The following is a 10,282-nucleotide window of genomic DNA, read 5'->3' as shown; positions in this document are numbered from 1 at the left end:
TTTTTTTGTAAAGTTTTATTGGAATGGCAGAAAATACTGTAAAGTTACCAAAGCATAGTATAGGCTTAGAAGCTAACCCAAATAGAACTATCAGTCACCAGGATAAGAAGCTGCCCCTCAGGAATGCTGCCCTACTTAAAGATATGTTAAGATGAAAAGACTAACTACCCCCCCAATGAAACGCGTATGCTAGAATCCCTTTTCTCCACATAGTAACTTAAAATCCTCATTGCTAATCCTTCCTGCTTTTCTGTTTCCTAAGCATGATGTCTCCTTTTGACCTCTATCTTGGTTATTAGCCAGTCAAAATCTTAAACCTCTTGCCCTGACAGTTTCTGTCTCTGAAGAGCCACGCCACCCACCCCACCCCCCATACAAGTCCTGAAACATCCACTGTTGAACCCATGCTTGCTAGATTTCAATCCAGAGAGCTTAACTCTCCCCCCTCTTAGCCATCTCTCCTCTTGGCACAGCTAAAATTTTGGGCTTGCCTGTCTTTTCTTCCTCCACCCCCAAGCTCCAAATTGTCCTCAATGTTCCTCTGAGTTCTCTTTTAAATATCTTTTTTTTTTTTTTTTTCAAATCTATGAGACCAGGAACCCTTGGAAGGAACCCAGTGTTCTCCAGGGCAGGGCATTTTTCTTGAAACCTGTCCCACAGCAAAGAGAACAAAATTTGAATTATCTGCTGACTTGGAGAATCGGCATTATCTGAGAAGGAACTGTGGCCTTAGATGTGTAGAGAGAATAATGCAAACTGTGGCCTTAGCTACAGTTAGAACTATGCAGGATGCACATCAAGGTGGGAGTTAGATAAATGGAGGAATGCAAAAGCTGCTGGGTCAGATACAACTTCTCAAAAGATCCTTCCTTTAGTTTCCAACCTTCAGTAGTTAGGGTTTCCAGAGAGTAAGCACCGTAAAGGCTAGGCGGACTCCATGTCAGGCTTCAAAGCCCAGGCAAATCCAGGCCTTGAAACTGCCCCACCACTTGGCCCGAGGCAAGGACAAATGGGTCAGCAGCAGTTTCCAGACTTCCTCAGCAAGTTTCCAGTCCCCACACCCTGGTAATGGAACGTCCATAGAGATGGACCCAACAGATTAACACAGAGGTCACCTACCCCAGAATTCCATAATGTCCTTTAAGTCAGGACTGCAAGCTCACTTGGTTGTTTCTCTAGTCTGGTAATGGGAGACCCCAGCGTGCTGGATTTCCGCAGAATAAAACACTCTTTGTGTTTACGTACTATTTGAATCCAGGGTGTTATTCTTTGGGGAATCATGGACCCTTACAGCACTTAGCACAGATACCTATGAATACCACAGGAATCTGAGACATTAGTGTGGAAGCTTGGGGCTACACCTGCATGTCATTTCTGGCTATCAGTTCACTTCTGAGTCACCAACAAAGCTAGCCTCTCTGTGCACAACTGCCCTAAACCCGTAGTAGAATAATTCCTCAAAACACACAGCTTTATTGTCTATATTTGCGTTGTGAGGATAACATAAACCCCATTTGTCTCCACATAAGGACCCTGTGTGACTCCATTTAAGGACCAGGCGTTATTTTGAGAAAAGGCCAGAAGTCACCAAATCTAGACCAAAAAACACCCCTCCCAGGGAACAGCCTGGGGATAACCACAACAATGGGGAAATGTCTCAGAATAGGCCATCTGCACTGGGCAGTCCTGTTTCATCACTCAGTTAAACATTCTTGATATAGGAATGCAGACTACAGACCCCTGTGAACCCCTTAGAACACACCAATGAAACTTCAGATTATCTAATCCTTCTAGAGAGCTCCCCTGGTTCCCTATAAAGCCTGGGTGCCTTTGTCTGGAGTTGCCATTTCAAAGAATGGTCGACCCCCATGGGCTGGTTGTTTGAGGAATAAACACTCTTTGTCTTTGCATACTGAGTCTGGGGTCTTCCTTCAGGGACTTTCGAACCCTTATAGTAATTTATTTTTGTCTCGCCAGGTAGCCCTGGCTGGCCTGAAACTCTCAGGTGAGGCTCCAGCTTCTGACTTCAGAGATAAAAGGCACAACACCACACCCTGCACAACAGGAGACTTTAACACAGGCCTCTAGCGATTACTTGGAGGTAAAGGCTACAGGAAATCAAGGAATTCCTCCCCAAGGAATGCTGCCCAGCAGGGAACAAAATTTCCTTTTCTAAAGGAAACTCGCATTTGAAAAGGTCTTATCTTAGCAAGCAAGAGGGCTCATGTTTAAATCTACATAACAAAGTTCTACTCACAGGCGGTATTTACCGCTTTCCCAGATCGTGTTGCTCTCACACTTTTTCCCCTCTACCAGCTCACTCAGAAATGAAATTCATCCCCTTTGGGTAGACTAACTTTTACAGCCATCCTCCCCAGTCTCTATGTGTTCCTTACTAGTATTCTCAGAAGAATGTGTGTAGCTGGTCTTTGCTACCTTATGGGTTCTTCTTTCTTCCACAACTCTCCACTAACTTAACTCCCTAACACTAAACGGAAGGGAAACCAAGTGGGAGGGGACAGAGGAAAGAGACCCCTAAATCTAATTTTGTTTTTCATTCCTCCTTGTAGCACGATTCCTAACAAACCCCACGAAATGACCAACAACCAACCCAGTCCGCTTCTCGAGGCACTACCATTTATACTCCCTCTGAAAAGTTCCCAGAATGCTGCTGGGTCCGTTCTTGATAACTGACATAGTCTTATTCTACCTTTTATCATTAAATCAGAAACTTTTTTCTGTATAAGTCTTTGTGTGCGTGCGTGTGTGTGTGTGTGTGTGTGTGTGTGTGTGTGTGTGTGTGTGTGTGTGTGTGTGCTTGTGTATGTATAAGAAAATCCAATCCAAAATACTCTTCCTTTGCATGGTGAGTCCAGTAAGTTGTGTTGGGTTTCAGACCTCTGACCAGCAGATGCCTATTTAACATACCAAAGCAGTCCTGGCTCCAGGTTCTCCCAGCATCCCTCAGTCCCTACCTATTGCAGGGAAAGGCTGGCATACCCTGCCCTCATCCCTGAACTTTCCAGCCCTGGGGCTGGGTTCTTCACTATATAATCCAGACATTTTGGTTCATATTCATTCATTCACTCATTCTCCCTTCCTCCCATACCCCCCTCCTCTCTCTCTCTCTCTCTCTCTCTCTCTCTCCTCTCTCTCTCTCCCTCTCTCTCTCTCTCTCTCTCTCTCTCTCTCTCTCTCTCTCTCTCTCTCTCACACACACACACACACACACACAGAGCTGCCCCAACAAACCTAAATTTTGTCTGTGGGGAAAAACACTTATCAAGTTGAAGGCAAAAAGAAAAAGAGAAAAGTTTGAGATCTGCGCAATCACATATGCGCCTTGCAGTATACTCTACCAGAGTTAACTCTGCTTCAGCTGTCCTGGCATCCATGCCTCTGCTAGATCACAAGGCCAACTAGAGTCAGCTACTGCAGACAGCCTGAAGCAGCCCCGTATCCCACACCTGGAATTAAAATGAGACTACACTCTTACAATACTTGTTCTTATAAAGAAACCAAAATTCCAAATGTGTGCACAAAGCATGTGTTAATTTCACATCTGTCTCTTAGTAATCTTCTACCTGCCTGCAAGACCTCAGCGGGAAAACTTATGACAGAGGATTTTTCCTTCTTCCACAGTACACCCACCAGAAGATGCATACCATTTTCCTGCTCGGGAGACCATCAGACCTGTCTGTATTCCCGTCTAACAGTACCTGCACTGGGAATCACCTTCCCTCAGCCTCTAGTCACTAAAACAGTGGTTCTCGGCCTTCCTATTGCTGTGATCCTTTAATACAGTTCTTCTTTGGACCCCAACCGTAAAGCTATTCCATTGCTACTTCATAACTTCAACTCTGCCACTGTTGAGCCGTAGTGTAAATATCTGATATGCAGGATATCTGAAACGTGACCCCTGTGAAAGGGTCATTTGGCTTCCAAAAGGGGTCATGATCCACAGGTTGAAAATGGAGGCACTGGACTCCAGTGTTACTTCTTGCTCCAGCGGGGGGCGGTAAGGGTGAATGCATTTACAATGGCTGTCAATGAGTTTTTAAAATCACATGCTTGAGGCAGCATGATGTGGAGACCACTTTTTTGGTTGAAGGACAAAGTGAAGAATTCTCTGCTCTAAAAGGCCTTGGTGAATAAGCCAAAATTCACCTGTTTGGGGCAGCCTAAGGTTATTCTGATTATTGTCAGGGGAAGCTGCAATTAGCAGAGTCATCTTCAAACTAGACAGGAAGGGAAGGTCTAGGGTGGCAGCCGGACCCCCTGAAACCTCCAAAAAGAAGAACCTGGTGAAACACTGAATGTCAGATGAGATAAACAAAACTGGCTTGGTTAACGGGCTCCATACAATGGCACACACTGGTAGTTCCAGCAATCCAGAGGCAGAAGCAGGTGGATTTCTGAGTTCGAGGTCACCCTGGTCTACACAGTGAATTCTGGATCACAGTGAGACAGTTAGGATCCTGTCTCAAAAAGTAAAAGGGGGCTGGGGGGTGGGGTGGGGTGGGGAGAGGCACAAACCTGGGTGACCATCCAAAGAGAAGGTGCACGGTATGGGAAGGTTATGACACTGCCTTTGCAGAGGGAAGACCAGCCTCAGCGGGCCATGTTTCCAGATGAAGCTGCAATGATACACTTAACTCTGTTCTCCATGTGTTTTCCCCAGAGCTACCCTTTGAACCTAGCACGGTAGAACGCGCTAGAAACCGTGCCGTGTGACTTCCAAGGGCTGCTGACAAATTGCCTGTCTCTCCCGCCTCCAGGGAGACTCAACTTTGGAGACCTGAGTAGGGGTTTTAGCCCACACCCTAGGCAAGCAGGGTAGTTCCAAGACAAAACTCACCTCCAGAGGTTAAAGAGGACTTGATTGCTCCCTTTCTTCAAGCCTGCATGCCGTTGTGTAGTGTGGACCCCCAACCCACCCCCTGTAGCTTATCCCATAGAAGCAAAGATGTTGCTGCTGTTAGGCTGCTGTGGCTACCAGGCTATCCAGTAGCCCATGCGTAGTCTGCATGTTGGCTCCACCCTTCCTGCTGACAATGTTCCTCTACCCCGGTTGCACGCTCCTGGCCCGGTAATGAGCGTGAGACCCCCTTCCATAAGACTGTCCTGAGGGGGTCTGTTTCTCTCTCCCCTCCCCCTTACAGAGGCCATCTTGCTCACTTCTCTCTCCCAGTTCTTAGAAGCACACCCTGCCACAGTAACTGACTTGTCCAGCCAGCACTTCCTAACTGCAATCCCCAGGGAGGCTGCAGCAGGATTCCTGTAACATTCCAGCCTGGACTACCCAGCCGGAGCCCCTTCTAGGAAATAAGATAAAATTCTGTTACCAGACGCAGTGCTTAACACCTATAACCCAATACTTGGAAGGCCGGGGCGAGAAGACTACCATGGGTTCAAGACAAGCTTGGGTTATTGATTCAGGTAGAGCTGTATGACAAGACCCTGGATCAAAACAAAACACCCTCCCTACCTCTTAACAGGCGTGGCAGTACGCCCCGGTAACAGGATACTTGAGAAGTTTCCACAAGAGGACAGACGGTTCAAGGACAGACAGTTCACTGTGAGCTACATAGTGAGGGTGAGGCTAGCCTCAATGCAGTATTCACGGGAAGCTCTAGTGGCCGGGGCTAGGGCAGAGCTGAGAACGATGTCACAGGGATGTGACAGAGCATGGGGACTAGCTGGCAGCCTAGAATGCAGGATACACTGCCTGAGGAAAAGCCACGGGTAGAGTCAGCCCCACAGAGCCCAGGGACGGATGCTTCCAGAGTTCCCTCAGACCTTTGAACTCTGCACTCTTTGTACTTCTCAACTCTGCTGCTTGGGGTTACTGCATTCTCTTGCTACCCTCTGCCTCACCCTTGGCTGTCCTGGGACTTCTGAGTTTCCATTAACTATTCACTTCCCACCTAAGTGCGATATAGGTTTAGGAAGTAGGTTTAGGACGTAGCTTTAGTCTACCCAGGGGCCGTTCTGTGGCTACGGATGCAGCTTCTAAAGCAGACTGTTAATGTCTACACTGTGGGTTTCTCTACTGCACAGACCTCTCCTTTCTCTAAGAATATTCCACTGCAGGAAGAAGGGGAACTCAAATTAAATCCATTTGGTCCAGGGTGGACAATCACTACGGGTTGTTTTCAAAGGAAGCCTAAGATCTAACTGCCATAAAGAGGACAGTGAAACAATAGGGCCCACCCAACCCTTGAAACTTTCATGCAGCAAGAGAGGAGAGTCACCCTAAACAAAAATCCCAAGTTTTCTCCTCCAGGCCTTTCAAACATTCATCCTGATCGAAAATTCTTCCCAGGATGCTCAGCGTTCCTTAGATAATGGTTTTCAAGCTCAGAGGCACTTATCCAGAACCTGGCAGTCATCGTTTGCTTGTGAGTCTTCCTTTCCGAGGAGCAGACTCCTCACGTCTGCTCAGCTGCCTGCTCCAGGTTCCCAGAGCATGCCCACCGCAGTCAGGGAATCCGGGAGGCAGCCATAACAGAGGCTACCCTGGACCAAGCAGATCCAAGCATTGGGATGCATAATTAGTCCAGTTCTTGTATGCTGCACTCCATGGAGAAATGCATCATCACCATTACTGTTATGATCAGATCACAAACGTGGAGAATATAGATTAGGGGACATTTCTGCATTCGGTGCAGGCCTGACTCCAGAGCCCACACTTTTAACCACTAATGCCATCACTCACTAATCGGGCCCTTCATCTTATCCAGCTCTGCCCTCGCTAATCCCTGCATGGATCAATCGCACAGCTCTCTGCACCTCTCTGCCTCAAAGCCTTTTCATCAAGTCCAATCCTGAGAGCCTGGGCTTCTCCCTTGGCGGAGTCCACTCAGTTCACAGGACAGAGGATGAGGTGCTGAGTCATACTGTTCACTGCTTTATTGAGATTCGGGGAGATCCTTCCCCCCAAGAGACACCACAGTGTGAAAGGGACGCCGCCTCCCGCCCCGTCAGTCCATCTGTCCGTGCCTTCATTTGGTCAGGACGCGCACCCACTATTCCACTGGAAACAGCCTCCAACCTGTCCCCATTTCTTTTTCCCTTAAGTTCTGAAAAATAAAGACGACGATGATAATGAAGGAAAGGAAACCACGACACAGCAGTTCTGAGAGATGACTGAAGAGAATGAAGGTGGATGCACGAGAGCAAAGAACAGAGGGAACATCTGAGGATGAACCTAAGGCCAAGGAGAGGGTTTGGATGGCTCAGAAAACATGGACTGGGGGGAGCCTGATTAACTGTGTGTGTCGGGTGTTCACGGCTCTACTGGAAGAAGACAGGAGATGAGCTAGACAGACAACTGGAATCCCAATTACTCAGAAGGCTGAGACAGCCAGTCAGGACAACACGAACGCATGCACACGGGCGCACACGTGGGCACACACACACACACACACACACACGCACACGCACACGCACACGCGTACATGCATGCACATACACAGTACACAGAGGCATACAAGTAAAACATAGGCAGACACAACGCGTGCACATGAGGGAGACAGCGTAGCGTGCTCAACGCATCATACACACCTACCGGAGCACGCCGCTGCACGCACCCACAAACCACCGTGCACTCACAGACCCAGCTTATGCAGACAGCACAAGTGAACGGCCGCACAAAGCTCTCAGAAGCGAGCACATTTGTACAGGACAACATGCAGCCCTAGGAGAGGGGAGGATGCGGGGGGTGTGTGTGTGTGTGTGTGTGTGTGTGTGTGTGTGTGTAGAACGAGTCCCCTGGGAGAAGCAATGTCTAAGGAAAGGAAGCCATGGGGACATGTAGAAGGAGAAGAATAATGGAAGGAGATTCTGAGGCTGAAAAATGGAGAGAGAGCCCTGCTAGTGTAGGAAGACCCCTGCTGCTGAAATGACAGGAGTTGCTGTGGTAACTGTACAAGACAGGCTACAGGAGAAAAATGAGATGCCCCTCTGGAGCCATGAGTGAATAATAACTCCAAGCAGGGTTCAAACAAAACCTGTGAAGTGGAGATATAAAATTATAGGGAAGAAAGAAAACAGTCTGTTTCCCAGAGTACTGGAGACCCAAATAACCCCAGATGCACAGAGCGACATGTATTTATAAGAGGGGGATTGGAGCGCGTGCTCTCCAGGTTGGAGATAGTAGTCCTTACCCTCCTCCCAGGCCCCCACCCTCTTCCCAGACCCTTCCCTCCCCTACTGGCTCGATCCTTCTCCATGCCCCCTCACTTGTAAAGCAAATGTACTCGACTCCCATCACAGCTAAGCCGGTCAGGGGGCTCCGAGGGTCCCCTGGGAAGGCCCCCAGAGGGATCTGGGGGTGTTGGGGGGTGGCGCCGTGAGCGGAGTTGCTGCCGAGACTGGAGCTGATGGCGCAGTTCAGAGACGCGCTCCTCTTTCTGGAGGAAGAAACACAATCGGGAGTGTGGGAGGAGGGCGATGTAGAATGGAAGGGGGGGGCGTTGAAACGAGATGTACGAGTAAGAAAGGAAATTAAAAAATGTGAATCAGGGGAGAACAAAGGAAGCCCACAGAACGTACTGGCACCGAGAGAATAGATGGAGAAAAAATCAGTGATTTAAAAAAAAAAAAAAAAAAAAAAAGGAATAAATGAAGATTGCATCAGACAAGTGGAAAGGCCATTTCCCGCCCCCACCCAGCACTGCACGGTCCCTAACTACAGCCTGGACACAGTAACACTGTGGGCAACCAATGTCTCACAATGGCCTCCCCCTAACTACTGCTGGTGACTGCTCTTTTGCCTCAGGTGGGCTGAAGTCTGCAGAACCCCCTCCCTCTCCTCGGCTAACGGGACTGAAACTCAACCTTTCCCCTCTCCCTCTCCGGTTCCTCTGCAGGCCGAGACCCTCTGTGAACCACCAACACTCGCGCCTCTATCGAAGGCCCCACTACGGGCAACCCACCCTCAGACACGGGGGCCCCGGTTGTTTGTCACCGCACACCTCAGCGATGATCTTTTCCAATTCTCGGTTTTCCTTCTCCAACAGTCGGGACTTCTCTTCCTCGTTGTTGTTGGTGGATGATCCTGTTTTCATGGTGTCCTGCGCTTCGGACTGCCATTCCCCTCGGGTGATCAGCCTGCGCATCTGGGGGGCGGGGCAAACAAACGTCTGGGCGTGGGGTGGCTGGGCGAGGCTGCATGAGTGAAAAGAGTAATGAAACACTGGAAGTCCTGCCTCCATCTGGAGACCTCACCTTGGGCACAAAGAGCACAACCAGAGTGATGTAGGAAGAGAACACGATGGCCAGAGAGGCAAAGGCGAAGGCGGCGTCCTGCTGACTGGAAAGGATCATGGTCACAGGAGCGGTGATGAGACACAGGACCTAGGAAGACAGCGTTTGGGAGACTCAGGGCTACAGCTCAAGTGAGATGCGGGGTTTTCTACCCACCCCCACCCCCCAAGAGTCAAGTCAGTAAACGCAGACTTTCGATGAACACTCCACAAATCCTCAACTTTAAAAAGCTAAAAAGAAAAAAAAAATCGGAGATAAACTACCAAACCAGCTCTCAGCTCTAGATCAACCCTTCCCTCAAGACTTTCAGCATCCTCTGTCCTTCGGACGACATCACTAGGTCGCCGCAAAATGATATAAGGTAGCATGGTTTTTTTAAAAGCTTTTTTTTCTTATCTCTTATATCATATGTGTACATGCACATGCATCGGGGTGCACGTACGTGTATACCAAGGCTAGAGGGAAACCTCAGTTTTCATTTCTCCTCCACCTTGGTTTTTTCATACAGGGTCCCTCACTGACTGGAAGCTGCCTTATCCCTGAGAGCGGAGGATCTACGAGTCTGCCTCTTATCAGAGCTGGGATCACAAGCACACGTCATTACACCTGGTTTTTCTGATGTGGGTTCTAAAGTTGACTTGTAAGCACCAGAACCTATCACCCCCAGTCCCCGGTGTAATGTGCTTTCTAAACCGCTGTGTAGTATATCCTCTGAGTTCAAACATTCCTTTCTCAAAGAAAGAGGGAGACGTGTTTGAAAATCAGTCAATGCGTTAAGTTATGTAAGCAGTACCCAATTCCCGGTGAGAGAGAATGCTCTCCTGCGCGTACAAGTCGGGCAGTGGACTCTGCGTGTGCCTTTACTGTGAGTTTGCTGTAGTGGGCATTTTAGACAATCATAAATGTCATTAAGACCCTCGTACTCCTGCAGTAACCGACGTACGGGTTCACCAAGTGTGATGGTCAGCTTTGTCAGTTTGACAGTCTAGATTCTAGACTCTGGAATCACTCA

At 48.6% G+C, this 10,282-nt stretch overlaps 1 protein-coding gene across 2 annotated transcripts in view; it reads right to left on the bottom strand.

The window, feature by feature from the left end:
• Window positions 1-7,960: 7,960 nt before the first annotated feature.
• The window catches only part of Gabbr1 (gamma-aminobutyric acid type B receptor subunit 1), a 28,219-nt gene continuing 25,897 nt past the window's right edge, over window positions 7,961-10,282 (bottom strand). For both annotated transcript variants that reach the window (XM_032888309.1, XM_032888310.1), the window contains 3 exons: window positions 9,232-9,360; window positions 8,979-9,122; window positions 7,961-8,414 (listed from right to left, as the gene is read on the bottom strand). In XM_032888309.1, the coding sequence (XP_032744200.1) occupies window positions 8,241-8,414; window positions 8,979-9,122; window positions 9,232-9,360 (447 nt within the window). In that variant the 3' untranslated portion in view covers window positions 7,961-8,240. The remainder of the gene's footprint in view (window positions 8,415-8,978; window positions 9,123-9,231; window positions 9,361-10,282) is intronic.

This window comes from Rattus rattus, chromosome 18 (genome assembly GCF_011064425.1).
Source record: "Rattus rattus isolate New Zealand chromosome 18, Rrattus_CSIRO_v1, whole genome shotgun sequence".
Taxonomy (NCBI): domain Eukaryota; kingdom Metazoa; phylum Chordata; class Mammalia; order Rodentia; family Muridae; genus Rattus; species Rattus rattus.
The sequence above is the reverse complement of the archived record's forward strand: the minus strand, read 5'-3'. Positions and strand labels throughout refer to the sequence as shown.